This window comes from Triturus cristatus, chromosome 1_1 (genome assembly GCF_964204655.1).
Source record: "Triturus cristatus chromosome 1_1, aTriCri1.1, whole genome shotgun sequence".
In the NCBI taxonomy this organism is placed as follows: Eukaryota; Metazoa; Chordata; class Amphibia; order Caudata; family Salamandridae; genus Triturus; species Triturus cristatus.
The window spans coordinates 925,971,698-925,993,847 of record NC_140579.1 but is presented as its reverse complement, the minus strand read 5'-3'; the positions used below and the strand labels follow the sequence as shown (position 1 = coordinate 925,993,847).

Here is a 22,150-nt window from a genome sequence, read left to right as displayed (position 1 = left end):
CTTACTCAGGTAGGGGTCCCCCCTCACACATACCTCAGCACCCTGCCTTTTAGGATTAGCAAGGCCTGCTATAGGGGTGACCTATGAGAGTATATGTGTTGTAATGGGGTGGGATATTGGGTACCTATATCCCTGTAAGGGGTGTAAGCACCACCTTACCCAGACTACAGTAGTGGTCTGGTGGTGTCAGCTTTTATGGCTGTCCCAGGGTGGCACAATAAGTGCTGCAGCCCTGGTAGGCCTACTGAGGGACCCATGCCCTGGGTACCTAGGGTACCATCTACAAGGGACTGTCAGGGCATCCTCAGCATCCAATTGGGTTTCTACCTAGGGTACTCACATCAGTTTTAAGGAAAAAGCAGATAGGCTGGGGTCCTGGATAGCAGGATCCCAGTCAGACTAGTCAAAAACCACTCAAATACCAGGCAAAAAGTTGGGGGCAACCATTAGTCAGATTCCACCCTCCTACATAACCCCCCCCCCCCCCAAACGAAAGGAGATAAGGCTAACCTTGTCCAGTTAAGCCTTTATTTCCTGAGTGGCCATATAAGGAAGAACCTGCACTAGCATGGTTGCTCCCTGTCTCATGGTCCACTTGGGAAATCCTACCACAAGGGGTTCTAGAGTTTCTCCAAAGTCTAGGGGAATTACCTGTATTCGTTTTTGGTACAGAGGTGGGCTGGTGGGGTGTCTGAGTCTGGAAGTGAGGCCCTTTTTGGGGTGGTCTCAACCTCCTCAGGTCACTGGTCACCATGGAAGCCTTTCTGTCCATGACTGTGTCATATCTGGCCCTAAGGGTCAACCTCTGGCTGCCTACAGCTGGGGGTTGGGTCCCTCTGGTTGGAATAGTGGAGGGCATAGGAATGTTTGGGGCAGCTATGCCCCAGGTTTCCCTGTGCCCAACAGAGTCTATCAGGGGGGTACCTGTACCTAGGGGTAAGGGGGATCCCTCAGTTTGTAGAGGAATATTCACCTGGCTAAAACTATTCTGCTGGGTGTCCCTAATCTGCTGATGAGGGGGTTCCTCTGGGCAGGGGCCCATTAAGGGTCCACTGACCTCCCTGACCTCTGCAGCCCTGGGCTGACTGAGGCAGGGTAGAGAGGGGCAGGTTACCTGCTTCAGACTAGGTGCCACCTTGGAAGGATCCCCTGCCATCAGAGCTGTGGCCAGGACAAGCCTGTCCACTTCTGGGGCAGTTACTTCCCAAGGGGCAGGATCAGTTCCCTTAGAAACTTGATCCTTACCTTTAGTCTGGTGGGGGGAGGACGGTTCCTCACACCCTATGCTCTCTGTTTGGGTGGAGTGATCCATAGTTTCAGGCTTCACTCCTTGTACTTTCTCCTGGGGTGGAGGTGAGGCCTTCAAGGTCTCATTCACTCTCTCAGGGATGCCTACAATTTTTAAATGGGCCTTGTGGTCTACCTCAGCCCAGACTGAGATTTCCAGATCATTCCCCAGTAGACAATCTACAGGCAAGATTGGGGACACTGGCACTCTCTTTGGGCCAGTGACCCCTCCCCAGCTGAGATTTACCACTGCCATGGGATGGTCTGTCCTAATTCCATCTACATTGGTCACCTGGTAGCTAAACCCAGGTAAAAGCTGTTCTAAGGGCACTAGTCTCTTGGTCACCATGGTGACACTAGCCCCTGTGTCCTTGTAGGCCACAGCCTTCTGACCATTGATCATGGGCTCTTGTCTGTACCTGCCCAAGATATTGGGACTCATGGTAAAGTTGGCAAACCCCATGCCACCATCACAGACTAGAGTTGCTTGTGTAGGGGACCTGGTTAGGCCAGAGTCCACCTGAGTTCCCCAAGAAAGCCCAACTAAATTTGTGGGTGCACTCCCACCACCTGGGGGATTACTACTAGTAGTAACAGGAGGTGTTTGAGCTGCAATAGGAGGAACATTTTCTTTATTGCCATTCTTTGGACAACTGGAGTCAGTTTTCCAGTGGCCAGGTTGCTTACACACATGGCAATATGGTTTCTTATTGGTAGAGGAAGGATTTTGGGACCCACCCCCAGTACTGGGTTTTTGGGGCCCTTCAGAGGACTTTTCTGTTTTATTATCCCCACCTTTCTCTTTGGGCTTAGTAGAATCTTTCTTCTGGTCACCACCTTGGTTCTTCTGCCTAATCCTGGTTCTGACCCATTTGTCTGCCTTCTTTTGTCTGCAAAGGAGAGCCACAGGATTGCTGCCCACTGCTCTACTGGGACCCTTTGTACTTTACAGGCCCTCTCAAGAGCAGTGATCCATTTGTGGATATCATCCCCTGACTGATAGGGGGGCACAATCTTGTGGAGGTTCCTATTGTCAGGAGCTTTCTCTTTAACTCTAGGGGTTTCATTACTGCACCAGGGGTCTCTAGACCCCATTTTCTTGAAGCTTTCTGAAGCTCCAGGGATTCCCTGTCCAATGCTAACTGTTTTCTCCTGAGCTGTAGTTTAGCCTGCTCAAACTGGATCAGTCTGCATTTTCTCTCTTGGGAGGATTCTCTTCTCTGAGAAGAGGCAGAGGTCCCTTTGGATCTCTCAGAATGGTTGGACCCCTCTGAGGGGGACCTGTTCCTTCTGTTTGGATCCACCATTCTCCCTTTAGGGATGGAGAGAGTGCCTCTTGGGCCATCACCTCCATGTTGTGAATGGTTTTGTTCATCCAGGTTAAGTTCATTTTCCTCTTCCTGGTCCTCATCAGAGTCCACCCCAGAGGTGTCCTCTTCTGGGGGATGCCCACCCAACCTGTCTACCCCATCAGACATTAAAGTCTGCTTAAAGTCTGCTATGAGCAGAATTTCCCTGAGACGTTGGGTATTGGCACCTTTGTTTGTCTTAAGTTGCCTAGTGGTGCACATCTCTCTCAGCTCAGCAAAGGAGAGATGATCATATTTGTCGACTGGGACCCTCTGGGGTCCTTCCAGAGCCTTATGGGCACCTGAACTTAAAGACATTTCTAGTGTAGTGGTACTGGTGTATCTACCTACACTAGGTGTGGCCTACTGAACCCTTTCTTGAGTTGTAGTCAAGGTGTGCTAAACCCTCTACACACAACTCCTAAGTTCAGTAGAACTTATTGTATTCTAAGCTTGAATTTATATGTACCTTTGGTACCAAGTGGCTTTCACTTTAGAAATTCAATTTGTTATCTGGTAAAACAATGGCAAGCTTGAATCCAACCGCTGCACACCAATGTGAGAAGTTGGCCTGGCATATGCTGTCTCCTAGTTATAGGGGACACCTTGCACCAGTCCAATTCGACTCTTATTGATGATAGGTTTAAGACAACCTTTAAAGAAAGCTATTCTAGTGGTAGCTGTGGAGAGCAGCCTTCAGGCTAAGTCTTGAAGGAGTGTTAAGCTTATTATTTACCGTAGATAACCTCTTGAATAACCAAATGAAAGAGTAGCCCACACAGGTATATATATAAAATATATGTATTGTGAGATGGATGAAGCCACGCCCTATTTACAACACTAAGTTAGCATAACCGAGATCATAGTTAACAAGCAATCTTGTCGTTTCTGCTGCGCTGCACACGACACTGTTTAGAAATGCTGACTCGACTTTGCCTTACAGGATAACAAATTGTTGTTTCACATTCTTAACCGTGAAATGTGCCCTTGGTCTGTACATCATGCAAAGAACGCGTCTGGGTCACTAGAAGGTACAGAGTGTTGTATTTAGATTGATCGTACCACTTGTTAGACATATCATGCATACAGCTGCCAATATTTGAAGGACGAGCGTCTTTAATATTGCAGAACAGTTTGGTTTTACATTCATTCGAACAAGAAGAGCTGATGCATGCTGTGAGAGCTGATCCTTTGATGTGATTCTACTAAGCTGATCTATACGGTATGGGGTCCCCCCGGTTAGCCTAAGAGACCTGCTAATAGTCTAATAATAATAATGTATTAGATTATAGTGAAAGGAGTGTGGCCGTATACCACTGTCATTAATAGTATGATTGCTCCTTTCATTCTATATGGTATTATAATAATGCTCATGATTCTGATCTGTATTGTTAGTCTGCTAGTGTTAGCCAAAGTACTGCATCTTAGGACGCGAGGTTTATAAAATAAACTCTTTAAACTTTACCGTGTCTGTATTATTATGTTGTGGACTAATAAATAAGTACGAACAGGTATTTCGGACTCCCACCACTCCTGAGAAATATCTAAGTCGCTTGTTCTGGTTTGTCTATACATTGGGACCACCTAGCTAGATCTAGGTTACCGAATGAGATACTAAGCTAGTCGGATAAGGGGTTCTGGGTTCTGAGGGGAGTTTTCTGGTACACCACAATTCTCTGAGGTCCTGGTCTCCTGCGCATAGTTCTGTGCAAAAGCAGAATCCCTGCAACATGGCGCACCTAACGTTTGGTCTTAACGTCTGAGACGCTTTAGTAGTGCTGATTTTAGTCCACAACAACCCTCACTCTCGTTTCCGGAAAACTTGAGTGATGGTTTAACCTACCTAGGTTTAGACTAAAGGTTCTATCAAGCTTGAAAAATAAAAAGGTTACATTTTTTGAGCCCAAGTGCTACTGAGTAAATCGTTGTTTTTCTTTACGGAGTCCTTATGGCGGTTAATATTCCCGCTCATAGTAGGGTTCCTCTGTGCGCTCATTTGAGGGCGTATGGGGTACCTGATGACGGGATGTCCGTTGTTTTTGTGGTCAGTGCTGATACCACCTACCCGTATGAGTTGTTTTACTCATGGGTGACCTTTGCGGAGGTGGATACAGACGATAATTTGTTCCACGAATATACAGCCTCGGCTGTACCTGCGGCTTATGCCCCATATCGGACTCTGGAAATTCCTATTACTGCCTGGCAGCATACAATTTGGTTTAATGGCGCCCTCCCCCATGAGGTCGTACCGGCGAGAATGGGCCCGTTATCAATTGCGGGAGCTACATGGCCGGTACTGGCCGGATATACTCCACACCCACGCTACCTGACGGTGGGAGTGGGTGATTTACGAACACTACACACTGCCCTGATTACGGTCCATAGGGCTTTAGTGCAGTATGTGTCACGCACTGTTCAGGTGGGAGCACCTGCGGCTGCTGGACACGGGGCGGATCACCATCACGCGGTGGTGATTAGCCCTGTTATGGTTAACACGGTTGTCGGCAAGCGCCCCCTCAGTAAGGATGAATTTCCTTACTGGCTTGCAGAAAAATTTGATCAATTAGAAGCCGTGTTTCCAAACACTACACCTGTGGATGAACACAGGATACTCACCATTACTTTGCCCAAAGACCTGGTCCCTGAGCTTGTTGATTGTGACAATTGGGGCAAGATCTTTGCTGCGACATATTCGAAGTGCTACGGCACTCCGTCTATGGCTGTACTACCCTCCGTCATCAAGAAAGTTCAAGAAAGTCATGGTGCGGAGGCAGCTATTGAGTTGGGAATGAGGCTGGTCGACAGTTTCGATGTGGTTTGTTCCATGGTAATGGGCAACCTCAAAGGAGATGCCATGCAGTTCCAAGTTGGCAATATGCTGGAGCTTCTGGCTGATGAAGACAAGCCTCGGCAATTCGCAAAAATTATTGCGAAAGCCTACAGGATGGTTGGACGTAGTGCCTTAGGTGTAAAACCCACCATCAAAATTCCAGATGTAGTGCAACAAACTAAGGTGAGTTTGTCTACAAAAGACGAAAAGCCCAACTTTCCTAAACAAAGTTGGCGAGCCAAAAAACAAGAGAAGCAGCAACAGAAACAGGTTTCTCGTCCTGCCTCACCAGTTCAGTCGCATAGTGAACGCACTTCTGATTTGCGCGATCGTACTCGTATTAAGTCACCTGATAGGTTTCAGGTTTCTGAACAACGCTCTCCTCGTTCTTCACAGGAAACATCGACTTCGCACTCTGGTGGTGGTGATCGTGGAAGAGGACGGGGCAGTCAAGGTCGAGACCAGCCCCGCCAGACTGACGGTAAAGGCAAGCAAGAAGACGCTGCCAGACCGCGTCCACCGTTTCAGAAAAAGAAAGTTGCTGCTATCTCAGCGAGATATGCCTCAGATTGTCAGGACACAGCTTCAGAACCTGACATGGGCACTAACGCTGCTAGACAGCGCGGCGGAGGTTACAGTAGTGCGGGAAGCATTGCGTCCATTTCTGGAGGCGACAGCAACTGACATCTATGTGACAGTTGAAACTGCTGATACTCGCGTAGCCCCCCCAGAAAGATTATTTGAGATAGTCCTTAATATTGAGGGTGACATACAATGCAAAATTAAGGTTTTTTTGGGGGATAATCTTACCACCACATATGATATTCTTTTGGCGGAGAAAGATTGGCCTCCGGCTTTCATTTTGGACGCCCCTAGGGGCGAGGAAGTTATACTTCCTTCCTTTGGGCACGCAGTGCCCACGGAGGAGTCTACTAGGTTGGCTGGGGAGTGGGCACAGGTGCTTGCACCTGCGTTATATCGTAATCAGGTTGGCTGGGATAAATGTTCTCCCAATCACGAGATTCCATTGCGATCCGATCCCCAGCCTCAACCCCAATATCCCATGCGTCGCGAGGCTAGACCTCAAACAAAAATTGTTCAAGAGGCTCCCGATGGGCTATAAAAACAGCCCTGGAGTTTTTGCCGCTCGTGTGGTCTCTCTCTTAGAGATGGTAGACCCGGAAGCATACTCGTATGTCGACGACATCTATCTGACAGACGACGAGTTGCTTCCACACCTTGCTCGTGTGGATAACATAGTGACTATGTTTGCTGACTTCGGTTACAAGTTTAACTTTAAGAAGTCGCACATTGCTGAGTTTACAGTGTTGTTCTTGGGGTACGAACTCAATAATGAAGGTCGAGGCTTGGCACCGCAGTTCCTTGAGAAATGCGCAAACCTTCGTATCCGTACGATATTGAAAAAACTACAATCCTTGCTGGGTTTTCTGAATTTCGGTCGATCCTACATTCCTGATTATGCCCAGCGTATCAAGACACTTTATGCCTTGATACAACCAACTTATACCAGATCTTGCTGGCTGCCAGAGCACACGTTGGCATTATATACTTTGCAAACAGATCTTCTTACAGCTAAATATCTAAAAACTCGTGACAACCATACCAACCTGGTCATTAGAATTGTTCCAGGGGCAGAAGGTTTCACGTACTTAACGTTCTATGAGGGTGACACAGTCCCCATTGCTTACAAATCTCATCTGTACACTTCGGCTGACCTGCGATTTTCCACTGTTGAAAAAGTCTTGACAGCAGTTCAGATGGCAATCCTGAAAGAACGTGCTCTATCACAAGGAAAACGCATGCTGGTGGTAACACCATTTCCTGCTCTTGAAGCAGTCACTAAAGCTAGTGTACCAAATTCTAAGGCTTTGCATCCAAGGTGGATACAATGGGCAACCTCCTTAGCTTCGCCCGACGTCGAATACATCTTTGACGCGGCGTTGCAGACTCAGGAGAGTTTGGAGTATGAATTCGTTCATCCAGCTCCACAGTCATTGCGCCCTATCGAGGAATACCATTGTGTCATATACACAGAGGGGTCGGCGCAACCCGCAACTGGATCAAGGCACGCTTATTCAGCGGCTTGCGCAATTGTAGTCGGTACTTTCGTGAATGGAGAGTTCAAATCTGATGCAGTGCATACGCAGTCATTGGGTGATTGTACCGCGCAACTGGCGGAGCTTCGTGCTCTGGTGCTTGCACTGGAGTTTGCTGATCACAGAGTCACTACTCTTATAGTGAGTGACTCATACTATTGTGTTCAATCTTACAACGACAATATACTTTTTTGGATTATGAATGGTTTTCGTGACTCCAAAGGTTGCTCAGTAAAGCATAAAACAATTTGGGCTCGAGTGTCAGAACTCAAAGGGAGTTTGCCACTTGTGGATGTAATTCACACTCTTGGTCACCAACGAGTTGGTGTCCATGCTGTCGGTAACAGTTTGGCTGACGAGGCAGCAAAAACAGCAGTGGCGACATATTTAGTAGCAGCAGTTACAAGATCAAAATCTAAGATAGATGCCGACATCTTAGCAGCTATTGCGGCATCAGAGACAGGGACAAACTTCCCTAGAGGTTTCCCTTCTCGATACCATTATCACTTAAGTCCTGATAAAGTCCCATTAGTGAGGATTAACGACGTTGGTGATAGATTGATTCCCAAAGCGGACTGTAGACCAAATCTGATAACAGCTGCCCAAGAAGGCGTTGCGTCTGCGCACGCTGGAGTGTCAGCGACTGTCTCTCTTTTGCAGCAACGTTACTGGTGGTACGGTTTGTATAAACAAGCACGGGCTTATGTACTTAATTGTGACATTTGCCAGCAGATCAAACCTTCTTCTGTTGCGCGTCCACCTCCGACGCAGCTGCATATATCTAATCAACCACTAGCGTGTGTTTATTTAGATCACTGCGGTCCTTTTACCTCTGATACTGCGTACAAGTACATCTTGGTTGCAGTAGACTCGTGCACACGTTTTCTGTGGGTGTGGCCACAAAGGAGTGCTGATGCCAGGACTGTCATCAAAGCATTGCGTGTCTTTATAGGGAGTTTTGCGTGTGGTACCCTTCACTCTGATCAGGGCCCGGCGTTCGCCTCTAAGGCTTATAAAGAGGCAATGAGAAGTTTGGGGGTCCAAGTCAAATTTTCGTCTCCATACCGGCCTGAGGGCAATAGTGTTGTGGAACGGATGAACCGTGACCTAAAGCAATCATTGACAGCCAAGGTGTTAGGTACAGGCCGGAACTGGCTTGCCCACTTGTATGACGTCCAACGTGCACTAAATAATCTCCCTAGAAGGTCTCTGGGTGGGAGGACCCCGTACATGATGCTCTTTGGAGTGAGAATGTTTGTTCCGGACCTTGATGGTCTAGACATGGCGGCGGCTGCCGCGCCTTTTGACCTCGATGACCACTGTGCTGTATTACAGAATCTACAAGAAGCAAGAGACACTCTAGCAAAGGAACACGTGCCCCCTACATCTGAAGAAGCTCTCCTGATTCCGGTGGTCGGCTGGCTGCCTCGAGTTGGTGATCTGGTCCGTGAGAAGGTGGAGAACAAGAAGGAGTTTGGCCCCTCTTATCGTGCACCAGTCCCAGTGCTTGGTGTATTGGGTACACGTACAGTTGTTTTACCACCACTTCCTGGTCGCAAAGAGAAAAGGTACATTTCAATTGAAAATGTCAAGCTTCACAGGGTGGCCGATTCTCCATAGTATGACACCTTCGGTTTCCTGCCCTTCGATGCTGAGAAACTCCTTTGTGGTGCCACCCTCTATCATCGTGCCTGAGGTTTCCATTGACATGATCACAGTTAATGATCCGCCACCTACTGCTGGTGGTTTGCCCGCTGATCCTGAGTATGCTTATCCTACAGAAGTCGCTTTGCCCCTTTTAAATACAACAACACTTACCCAGTCACATTCTTCCTTTGAAACTGAATCATTGACTTCCACTGTCCCTTCCAAAATCTCTATATTTTTTGCCTGGTTCAAGAGACATTTTTTGGTTGCACCTTGGACTTACATCTGGTTGGTGCTGATTTGTATTTTTTTAATCATGACAATTGGCTTTGTGGTAGTGTTTTTTAGACTTATCAATGGACACTACCTGAATGAGCGTTCTACAATTCAATTAATTGATGGAACTTTGGCCCCCCATTCCTCGTCACACATCATGAAAAGAGACCAGACATTTGTGAACATCACCGCCTGGCCTGTACGTGATGGGATTGCATGGGATGCAGTGAACTTTCAAATTCATGGTCCCACCGAAGTTATTAATGTGCCAACTGTTTTTCGTGTTTCTATGGGTGATGTAGTTAAACAAAACATCCGCTCAGATGATTGGGATGTACAAGCAATAGAAGCACTGTTTTCTGATTTAAAATATTATGCTGCATTTGAATCTGAAGATCTGTATTTAAATACTGCAAACTATGAGGAGCAGTTTTGTTTTCAACATTATGGCACACATTTCCTACACAGAGCAAATACTTTCAGAAATTTTGTTAATTTCACACAATGGGAACATTGTCCTGTCCCTGTGCCTGGCAGCTCTGCCACTTTATTGAAAAAATTCACATACTTTTCGGATTTTAGTGTGTCAACACCTGAGTCTTTTTATTTTAAGGTAGCGGTAGAACCCTCTTCTAAAGTCAGACTGACACACACAAAATTGTTGTATTCCAAAGCCTTTATGGAGGAATTGGCAATTGGAGGTTATGAAGTATGGAAAGCTACTATTGATCTTAAATCGGTTTGGGGAACTAAACCGTGGCAGGTACAAGGAACAGACGCTTTGCATCGTGCCTGTCTTATCCCTAACCATATTTTATTTTTAAATTCATCTATTTTTCAGACCACCTGTTTTGGATTGGCTATATCTAAATCCTGGTTGGGAAAATCACTCAGATCTGTCCCTTACTAGGTTGCAGTCACTTGTTTCCAATGGCACCTTCAATATTTCAACATTGAATCCTGAGGGTTGGTTGGTATGGCAAACAAGCTCAGATTCCTGTCAACGTCGATTTCTGGATTTGACTCCGGGGTATACACAACTTAGGGTTGACCCTCATTTCACATCTTCACACACGGTGACTACCTACTCTGTAGGTAAGTTATGTCAGTCATGGCTGCAACATTCCACGTTAACTTCAGTTAAACTTCATTTGTCACGTTTAAATGAAAAAATAGATTTGAATGATTTCATTAAGGGTCCTGTTAATGGTAGATCTAAACGATGGGCTTATGCTATTTACAATGAAGTTTGGAAATTGTCGCAAATTGAGGCTGCTTCTAGACTACGTGCTCTTGACCAGGCCAATATGGAAAAAGTATTGGCTGTAATAGATAATAGTATTAATACGTTGTCTTCTAGAATTTATACATTAGATAATATTGTTTCTTCTGTTGTAGACATTGTGCAAGATGATGTATCTGTGTTGTATCATGGTCAAAATCAATTGCGTTCAATTATGCAGATTGAATGGACATTGCAAACGTTAAAGGCAGGGAAAGTCCCTTGGGATTACATGAATATTTCATCGTTGTTTCTTCCGTTTAATTTGACTGACAAACAGCAGTTCATGTCCATGAAAGATGCTACTTATGCATTGCTGCACATTGAAAAATTAGAACCTTTACCTTTTTCTGTAGCTGAGTTAAATTCAGCCGTGTGGTTAGTTTACGGATTAGTAACTTTACCGTTCAGTTTGTTCAAGTTTAGTTCGTGCATGAAACACTATGCTATCGGCAGATACGAACAACTGGGTGATGCATTTCTGCATGAAGTTTGGTCACTTCCGTTCACTTACAGATGCGTGAGGGATGGCAAGGAAGTTTACTTAAAAGGTGAAGAATGCAGTTCCGCTCCTGATCACTCTGTTGTTTGCAGACATATACAATTACATGGCGCTTGCAATATACACGCTCCTAATTTAGCTTGTGTCCTAAAAGGGATTCCAATGCCAGTTATAACGTCTTCTTTTAAGCTGCTTGCCAACTGTAGTTATTTGCTTTTAAATAGTGAAGCTTGCTGTGGGATGCTAGTGGGTATTCCTTACATAGTGACTGTTTCACAAAAAGTAGTTTGCTGTAATAACGTCCTTTTCCCACCCCCGCAAGGCCGACTCGATATATCCATCTGGCCAGCGATTCCAACCTTGAACGCGGAGTTCAATAGGATGAGCAGAATAAGGGCTCTTTTGTCTAAAAAAGAGGTTGCGTTAACTTCATCCCGTGAAACATTTCTTCTTAATGTTGCAAACACACGCACTGAGGTACAAGCTCTTTTAAATACTGACCTCCCCCTCCATTTTGGAACTTTGATTCAAACTATCTTTAATGCTTCGTCTACGACTGGCCTTGTTCATTTTTTTTAAATTGTGGGCTCCGGCCTCGTGACATCTTTCCAGACTGTTTTTGGTGTGATCCCCGCATTTTTGCATTCTATTTTTTCAAGTGTCTTCGGAGGGTTCACCTTGCTCCTCGCTTTGGTGGCTGGGATCCTCTTGTTGATTGGCGCTCTTCGCTATGGCTGCACACCGGGAGTTGCAAGACAGAATGCTGCGCTTGCTCCATCTTCGTAGCCGGATGCTTCATTTCTACGGCACCTTACCACTGGCGGTATTAAGCGTCAAGTATGGATTGTCTTTCCGGTTTCCCTTTTTTACGTGTGTGCAACCTGTTTTTCATTGCCTAGATTGTCCCTTCCAATGGGCTCTGGACTTGTGCCTGTCAAACTTGGCGTCGCCTGACCCGGATTTTGATGAACTAATGTGTCCCTTAGTGGCTCATGAATTCGACTGTTCTGGTGTCGCGTTTATGGCTTTGGGTGCGGCACACGGAGTGCGTGGAAACTGGGATATCGGAGAGGTAGCTATTGATTTCCTTGAAAGGAGTTATATTGAGGAGACTGACAGTTGTCCTATCATGGTGCTGGATGCTCCGATAATTGACGAACATGTATGTTCCTTTCACTTGCTCAACTGGATGGCTGATACTTTTGCGGGACGCTCCAATGATTTCCTCTTGGAAGCAGTCGCAACTTACGGTGCATATACCTTCATGAATTGACTGATTGACATTGTCAATGCAGCTTGCATCCAGAATTGTTGAATTTCTACGAAAATTTTGCTTCCCTTTTACCACATCATTTTTCATTTTCTAAACGAACATTTTTTTTATTCTCGGACTTTACACTTACCTCATTTGCCCTTGAGTCCGTTCTGCATCGGTTGAACTCTGCGTTCTTGATAAGTGTATCCCTATTGGTTAGTGCTCCGATCATGGGGGGGTGTGAGATGGATGAAGCCACGCCCTATTTACAACACTAAGTTAGCATAACCGAGATCATAGTTAACAAGCAAGCTTGTCGTTTCTGCTGCGCTGCACACGACACTGTTGTTATGTGTTATTCATTTTAGAAATGCTGACTCGACTTTGCCTTACAGGATAACAAATTGTTGTTTCACATTCTTAACCGTGAAATGTGCCCTTGGTCTGTACATCATGCAAAGAACGCGTCTGGGTCACTAGAAGGTACAGAGTGTTGTATTTAGATTGATCGTACCACTTGTTAGACATATCATGCATACAGCTGCCAATATTTGAAGGACGAGCGTCTTTAATATTGCAGAACAGTTTGGTTTTACATTCATTCGAACAAGAGCTGATGCATGCTGTGAGAGCTGATCCTTTGATGTGATTCTACTAAGCTGATCTATACGGTATGGGGTCCCCCCGGTTAGCCTAAGAGACCTGCTAATAGTCTAATAATAATAATGTATTAGATTATAGTGAAAGGAATGTGGCCGTATACCACTGTCATTAATAGTATGATTGCTCCTTTCATTCTATATGGTATTATAATAATGCTCATGATTCTGATCTGTATTGTTAGTCTGCTAGTGTTAGCCAAAGTACTGCATCTTAGGACGCGAGGTTTATAAAATAAACTCTTTAAACTTTACCGTGTCTGTATTATTATGTTGTGGACTAATAAATAAGTACGAACAGGTATTTCGGACTCCCACCACTCCTGAGAAATATCTAAGTCGCTTGTTCTGGTTTGTCTATACATTGGGACCACCTAGCTAGATCTAGGTTAACGAATGAGATACTAAGCTAGTCGGATAAGGGGTTCTGGGTTCTGAGGGGAGTTTTCTGGTACACCACAAATCTCTGAGGTCCTGGTCTCCTGCGCATAGTTCTGTGCAAAAGCAGAATCCCTGCAACATTATTTATTCTAAACAGAATCCCACAAGTCTCTTTATGAGGCTAGAGGCAAAAATACAATTCAAACAAGCATTGATAGATACAATAAATAGCACTGGAATCACAGGGCCCCAGGGGGGGACCAAGCCATATATTAAAAAAGTGGTATAAGAACCACGACAATTCTACAGACAATGCTTAGGGCATTTAGGATCGCTGGCCCCTTAAGAATCCACCCCAGGTTATGAGGAAGGGGACCCACGGGAGGCGCGTGCAGTGGAAATATCTGCTATCGGGATCTCTATTATAGCCTATGGAGAATGTCGCGGTTTGATTTAAACAGATTAAAGACACTTCTAGCAGGAGTTCAAAGTTAAGGGCTTAGAGTTAAGCCTTTGAGGAGCCCACTACCACGAGAGTACCGAGGTACCACTGTTACCTGCCCCAGGGAAGCCGGGTGCATGGGTCGTTTTCGATGTCGGGTCGCGGGCTGATTTTCAATGGGAAAATGTACAAAACTGCTGCTAGCCAAAAGCGTCGATGATGCTGTGAAGATTGAAGTTGTAGATCTTTTAGAGGAGAACCTGAAAGCGGAGGGGACAGAGTCTGGGTCACGGCACAGTGACCAGCGAGCTCAAAGGAAAGAGCCCTTCAATGTTGGGTGCTTCAAGTGGAAAGAGGTGTAGCTTGGATCTGCAGCCACGGGCTCCGGGAGGCTTCAAGGAAGGCCAGCTTCAGGAGGGCAACTGTCCCATGTTGGATGAGGGTTGCTGTGGTATTAGTGTCTGGATTGGATCCACTAAGCCTTGGCAACCGCAACCCAAACAAGATGAACAAATCAGCTATTGGTGCAGACCCACGAGATCTGTGAGAGGTCTCCTTTGGAGAGACTGTAGAGCAGGCTTGGAGCAGCCAGGGGAACTCTTAAATATTGAGATTGACCTCCGCTAAGGCCCACAAGTTGAGAGACAAGGGACCGCAGAAGGCAGCAAAATGGAGTGCATAAAAGGAAGTCTACGGGCCACTGGAGGGGGCTAGGGTGCTAATCTTTGGCACAATTGCTACTTGGTGGTTGGCTCAAAAATGGGCCAAAGCACAACTTCCCCACTGGTCAGGGTCGTGTGCTATGCAAGAGGTGGCTGGTGTCCTGGGGTATTGAGAATCTCGGCACCCACGTGGTCCACGGTGCTCTGCCTTGCTGTGCACACTCACTGGCCTCTGGGATGCTTAGGAAACCCACCTCAAGGTTGCTGGGAGTCGACGAAGTCCATAGGAGCAGTGACATTCCAACCGAGTCACTTGCAGTGTATCAGGTGCCTGCCAAGCAGGGGGTAACTCCTTTACCCCAAGGGAGATTTCTTCAGTCAGCTGGGCAGCAGCTCGTCGAAGGTCAAGTCTGTAAAGTCCAAGATTAATCTGAGGCTCTGGGGCTACGTTATTCACCTTTATCCCCAAGATTAGGGGAGTGTCCAGAGTAGTGTCCACCAATGAGAGGTGAAGCGGGAAAGGGTGGCTACACCCTCTCCCCTTTGTGTGTTTCCCGCCTGGGCGATGGGCAGGATGCCCCTGAACCAGTTCCAGGCGGTGTATACAGAATGTAGGCGCTGTAGCTGCCTACATGCAACTCTGAAAGGCAACATATGGTGCACCCACCCTGTTCCAATCCACATATCCTGTCTGGCGAGATGCTAGCACCTCCCTGCCACAGGAGCCCTATTTACCAGCTGGCGAGGCTGGGATTTTCCCCAGCAACAGCCAGCCAGAGTCGTGTGGGTGGCGGGTAGTAGCCATTGTGTACTACGTGTGCACTTTTAAATTGGTGTCTGAATTCTGCCGCTTTTCCCATATCGCCCCCCTAGCAGGGGGGAATCGTGCCCTCATGCCCATGGCTGGATTGGGGGTAGGATTCCTACATGTTTGACACCAAACACGATATGGTTCTGTGTAGCCATTCTCAAGTTATCACGCTATCGCGATAGGCTTATAATGCGGTTAAGAGTATATGGTATGGCTACACTACAAACAACCCAGCAATGATTTTACGAAGGTTGCAGAGAGGCCCTACTCAGGTAGGGGTCCCCCCTCACACATACCTCAGCACCCTGCCTTGTAGGATTAGCAAGGCCTGCTATAGGGGTGACCTATGAGAGTATATGTGTTGTAATAGGGTGGGATATAGGGTACCTATATCCCTGAAAGGGGTGTTAGCACCACCTTACCCAGACTACAGTAGTGGTCTGGTGGTGTCAGTTTGTATGGTTGTCCCAGGGTGGCACAATAAGTGCTGCAGCCCTGGTAGGCCTACTGAGGGACCCATGCCCTGGGTACCTAGGGTACCATCTACAAGGGACTGTCAGGGCATCCTCAGCATCCAATTGGGTTTGTACCTAGGGTACTCACATCAGTTTTAAGGAAAAAGCAGATAGCTGGGGTCCTGGATAGCAGGATCCCAGTCAGACTAGTCAAAAACCACTCAAATACCAGGCAAAAAGTTGGGGGCAACCATTAGTCAGATTCCACCTTCCTACAGTAGCTCATATAGACACATCTCTTTAATCAGCTCGGAGGCCAAGGTTCTGGCTAAACTCCTTGCTTCACGCTTGCTTACAGTTCTCCCTTCCTTGGTCCATGATGACCAGTCCGGCTTTCTACCAAGCCGTAACATGGCCCTCAATATTCGTCGAGTACATAACGTCCTGAGCCGACAACCATATTTGCAAGAAGATGCGGTAATACTATCATTAGACGCCGCAATGGTGTTTGATTCAATTGAGTGGCCCTACTTATTTGAGGTCCTGACGAGGTTCGGATTCGGTCCTCGATTTCGTCAATGGATTGCGCTATTGTATACTGCTCTATTGGCCCAAGTCCGAGTCAACAACTGAACATCGCGGGTGTTTGCACTGCAGACGGGGACAAGACAGGGATGCCCCCTGTCCCCCCTCCTGTTTGCACTGATTCTGGAGCCGCTTGCGCACTGGATTCGACAAGATGTTTCCATACGTGGCCTGCGTTGGAGTGAAGAGATAGTGGATAAAATATCACTCTACTCAGATAATATCTTAATTTATATGGCATCTCCACGAGCCTCAATTAATAGTCTATTTAACGTCATCACCAACTTTGGTAAATATGAAGGATATACTATTAACTGGTCAAAGTCGGTGCTGTATGTCCTTCATGGCCCCCCACCTAGGCTACCACGCGGGTATGACGTTGCCGTAGTTACCAACGGTTTTAAATAATTAGGGATTTATATTACTACCGATCCCCAAAATATTCTATGACTAAAATCTTCTTGGCCCCCTTCGAAAGCTGCAAAATGATGTTCAACATTGGAGATCACTACCCCTGTCCCTCCTAGGAAGAGCAGCCTTATTTAAAATGCTTGCACTACCTTGGTTTTTATATGCCCTCCAGAACTGCCCATTCCCCATTGCTGACACATATTTTGCTGCCATAAAGGGAGAGATCCGGACTCTATTGTGGGACGGCAAGGCACCTTGCATTGCCCTCCGCAAACTGACGAAGGGATGGTATGATGGGGGAATCGCTCTTCCTGACCTTCGCCTGTACTAGTGGGCCACACAACTGGTGGCCACAAACCACTGGATACACGGCTCTCCATCAAATCCGGCCTTTCATCTGGAGAGATATCAGACGGGGAGGGAGGGCTATCTCGGCGCCCTCTATAGTAAGGCTCGGAGGGGCCGTTATCTTGGACCTATGTCATTGACAGTGGCCATCTGGCTTCAAGCAACCAAACGTCTAGGCTAGGCGGATAAGCTCACGAAATCCACACCACTTTGGTCCACGCAGAAACTGGGGCTACTCTGCCATCATGTGGGCTTCGATAAATGGGACATGATCGGTATCACAAATATTGGCGACTTGGTATATAGAGGCTAACTCCTCACATTTAAAGAACTGCAAACAAAACATAACCTTGCTTCAGGCGAAATTTTTCGGTATCTGCAAATTTGGCATGCCCTTCAGTCTACTATCCCTGATCTGTCCTCTATACCAGATTCCTCTCCTTTGGAGGACGGCCTACTCTCTGAACCACTTCTAAAAAAGGCGGTATCCCTCACATGTTGCAAGCTCTGTAATAATTTACCCGACCCCTTCCAGACTCTCCGGGACCAGTGGCAGGCAGACATAGGGCCTATAACCGAAGAAGACTGGCAGACAGCGTTAATGTCCCCCAGGGAAATGGCAATAAATCACCGCTTCCGTCTCATTCAATTGAAAATCCTACACCGCTCTTACCTCTCAGGAATACTCCTCGCTGAAATAGGCCGTAGGACAGACACACTATGCCTCAGAGGCTGTGGTCGAGAGGGTACCTTTTACCATGTTCTCTGGACATGCCCCATGATACACCCCCTTTGGGACAAGGTAACCCAAAAAATGAAAGACACGTTAGGAAAGCAAATTGACCTGACACCAAGGTTGGGGATCCTGAACATTTGGGAGGCCACAGATTTGACTTAAATAGAACAACAATGGGTGGCATTGGGGTAAGTATTAGTGAAAAGAGCTATTGCAATGTCCTGGGGCTCCGCCACACGGCCTCTAATAGTTAGCTGGGTGGCAGAATTGGATCGCTGCATGATAGCAGAGAAAGAAGTCTATAAAATGCGAGGCTGCCCTAAGAAATGGGATCGGAAATGGAAACACTGGAATTCCTATAGGGGCGAGATTTGCACATCACCAATAGACGATATGGCAATGCACAGAAGAACAGAACAATGAAGTCTTTGCTGAATGTAATGAGTGACAATTACATGTTGATGCATTGTACCCTCGGATTGATATGTACTTGATTTGCACTGATAACTCTGTGATTTGATTTAATAAAAAGTTTATATAAAAAAAAAAAACTAGCTGTACCACTTACGGCAAGCCTGGCTGGAGCAGTATGTCGATGCCACCCACAGATTGGAGGACCCAGTGTCAAAGAGGACCATGAAGTTCTGGGAAGGAGTTCCAACGCTGATCTGTCCATAGTAAGCTGCCTGGAAAGGGAACAAGAACAATTGATGTAGGAGAGTTTCCTGCACAGAGATCAAAAATAATAATGGTGCAGTACTTGTGTTTTGCTGATAATTAAAATGCATATCGAAACCCAAAAGCAGAGGCGGGGTAGGCCATGGGGAAACCAAAAGATTTCCTGAATGGTTGGTGTCTTTGAACAGTTGATGCATTTGCGGAAGAGTCAGGCGCATGCCAGAAATACACACTTGCCTGCTCTAAAACTCTCCCATAAACCTGCTTGGTCAGAGAGAGAGAACTTGATACTCACATCCATGTACATGGGCTCGTAGGCAACTTCAAAGTCGGTGACCTTGTTGAAGTTGTACTTGATGGCTGGTTCCCTCTTGTGGGTCTCCATAAATTCCTTAAGTACTCCATTCTCCTTCATAGTCTGACGGATGCTCTTTTTCAGAGGGACCCTGCATGTGTGGAAAAGAGACTGTCCACATGAACTGGCTGGAAACTAGACTCTGTGTCCAATTCAAATTCTACTGAGGCTTTCTATTTTCATTTTTTTGCTACATTCAACTTTAATCCTATATCTATCTTTAGCAGAGTTCTGTGAGCTGCAAAATCCTCAACAACAGACCATCCAAGATATGGCTTCATGCAATTTCCAAAATCAGAGATTTCAGATACTTATATCTTTTGGGCAATATATATGCCATCTCCATAGAACATAAATGAGTTGAAATACCACGCACACCTGTTGTACCAGGATGTACTCAATTTCAAGGAAGATAATGGCGTGCTGAAGAGGAGCGACCTCTAAACCAAGGTGGAGAAATAATGATATAGTTGCACTGCCCAAGGCTGGGCAGTGTCCCTCTTTTAGCACTGCGGTGAGTGGGTGACGAAGTCACCAAGGATCCAAAAAATGTTTCGCCAAAAGGTTCAAAAAATGTTTTATTTAAGCAAGAATATCCATTCTTCGTTTATAATTCAAATGTTGAACAATCTTGTTCTTAGAAGAAACCAAAGGAAAGTCCCCAATGCATTTCGGGTATGACCCTTCGTCAGGAGGAATCCTAAACAATAAAGGGTAGGAGTAAATATCACAGCCCCCTAATAAATTGACTCTGTATAAGTAATATCTAAATGTGTGAAAGACTTGCGTGTGTGACACAGTGATAAAAAATGAACGAGTGACGAAAAAAGAAGGAAAATGCTCCGATTTACAACCACCAAGCGCAACCAATGGTGAGAAATATAAAGTAACTTAATGCATGCAACGAGAGAGAATCATGGAAACACTGAAGTTACCGAGGTTGTATGGTGAACAAAAACCGAAAACTAATGGTGAAAAATGTACAAATTAAACGTGTGGAGTACGAACAAACGAACGGTCAAAAAATAATAAATGAACAAAGTCCCAGCCCCGAGGGTGCATCAACAGAAATTGACTGTGAAAACATAGTAGGAAAGTTACCTTGGTTGAAACGTGAACGAACATCAAACGAGTGCTCGCGAAGACGCGGTAGAAAGCTACTGCCACGTTAGTGGGTTATAAACAGTGAGAGCGGACACCTGAATGGCGGCCATCTTGAAGAGGGTAAATACGGGATTGGCCATGTATAAAGCCGCTGTGAAATGCGGTAAAAGCTATTCAAATAGTAACAGGTGAAAGAGACGGAAAGACGTCAAAAACGAAGATAATAATGAGAAAATAATGGAAAATGTTGATGATGATAACACCGCTGTAAAAAATAACGTGCTATGTGTTATGAAAATAAGGAAAATGATCAAAAACAAGGGTGATGTAAATGTAGTTTGCGCTAAATAAAGTTAAAAAAAGTTAAGAAAAACGTTGCCTAAACGGAATGAAAGATAATCAAAACAATATACTTTTGTTGACAACGTGTAAGAAAAAATGAGATGAGATGAAAATGCCAGGACTTGACAAAATAAACAGTGAAGAGAGACGTGTCTAAAAGAATATAGGAGAAAACAGATATGAAAAGGTAAAGAAACAGGAAGTCAATGAGAGAAAACTTAGAAAGTTTTGCAGGGATACCATCGATTACAAATTGGGCGAAGTGTATAACTGGGCAGAAGTGTACGCACGGAGACGTCAATTTAAACCACCATTTAAAGCATCCGACACTGACACTTCACCAGTTAGCAGTGATTCTGACTGGCAACAAACCTAGAAACTTCCCCCGCAGGGAACAACCTCAACGTTTTTCTTAACTTTTTTTAACTTTATTTAGCGCGAACTACATTTACATCACCCTTGTTTTTGATCATTTTCCTCATTTTCATAACACATAGCACGTTATTTTTTACAGCGGTGTTATCATCATCAACATTTTCCATTATTTTATCATTATTATCTTCGTTTTTGACGTCTTTCCGTCTCTTTCACCTGTTACTATTTGAATAGCTTTTACCGCATTTGTTGGAAGGCGGACCCCGAGGAGTCGGTGCGACCACCAAGGGGGGCCCTCACACTGCACGAAGTAGCCGAGCGCTGCCGAGAAGTCTCCTGAGAGATCCTTCTCCTATCACGTCCTAGCACAGTAACACCACCACACAGGACTCAAGGAGGTTGTCTTGTGACAAGCAATTCTTTATCAGCAATAAAAAGGTTACGAGGTCAATATTTACACGAAGGGATCGAGGGATCCACCAAAAGTCTCAGTGTCTCTTTGGAAGGGTCGGGGTAGCGGGACAGTCTTTGGCAGGAATGCGGTACGAGGGTACCTGGGGCCCAGTTCTTATCCTCAAGCTGGAGGACCTCCGGATCTCGGAGGGGTTGAGCCGCGACGGCGTCAGCAGGGCTCTGGCGTACAGTTCGTGGAGAGCCGCGATCCAATCCGCAGGGCTCTCAAGATGGTTTCTGCTCAGCTCGAGCCGCGACGTCGTCAGCAGGGCTCCGAGGGAGGTTTCAGCGAGGTTGGGCCGCGACGGCGTCAGCAGGGCTCCGATGTTCCAGGTGGTTCAGAAAGGGTTCACAGGAAGGAGCCGCGACGCAGTCAGCAGGGCTCGTGATGGTTCCGACAAGAGTTCTTCTCCGTAGGGTCAGCCGCGATTCAATCAGCAGGGCTCTCGACTCCGGGATACAACTGCCGAGCTGTGGGGGGGTCGCCCCAGATATAGGTCTGGAGCCCTTTGATGTCCGGACCTATGCGCCCGAGGGGGCGGAGTGGCCGGGTGGAGGTGGCCAGACGCCCAGCAGGAGAGGCGCCAGGCCCATGGGAGTTGCAGGGCGATCACACCTCGAGAGGGGAGGACAGTAGGGGGTCCCATCGATACTGTCCTCCGCCGGGGGCGATGAATGGTTCCTGCGGCACCCCCTGGCTAGTTCGTGGTGCCTCGATGTCGGGGCTTCGCTGGGGTCGAGGCCGGGTTGAGCGGGGTCGCGCCGGCTGGTGCACGGTGTGACGTGGATGCCAACAAGATGGCGGAGC

The 22,150-nt window shown here is 46.4% G+C and overlaps 1 protein-coding gene across 1 annotated transcript in view; it reads right to left on the bottom strand.

The window, feature by feature from the left end:
- Positions 1 to 19,140, bottom strand: part of LOC146871301 (gastricsin-like) — a 43,797-nt gene extending 24,657 nt beyond the window's left edge. Inside the window, exons 1-2 of the mRNA XM_085646726.1 lie at positions 19,009 to 19,140; positions 18,604 to 18,721 (exon numbers count right to left, since the gene is read on the bottom strand). Coding sequence (XP_085502852.1) covers positions 18,604 to 18,721; positions 19,009 to 19,128 — 238 coding nt within the window. The 5' untranslated portion in view covers positions 19,129 to 19,140. The remainder of the gene's footprint in view (positions 1 to 18,603; positions 18,722 to 19,008) is intronic.
- Positions 19,141 to 22,150: the final 3,010 nt, after the last annotated feature.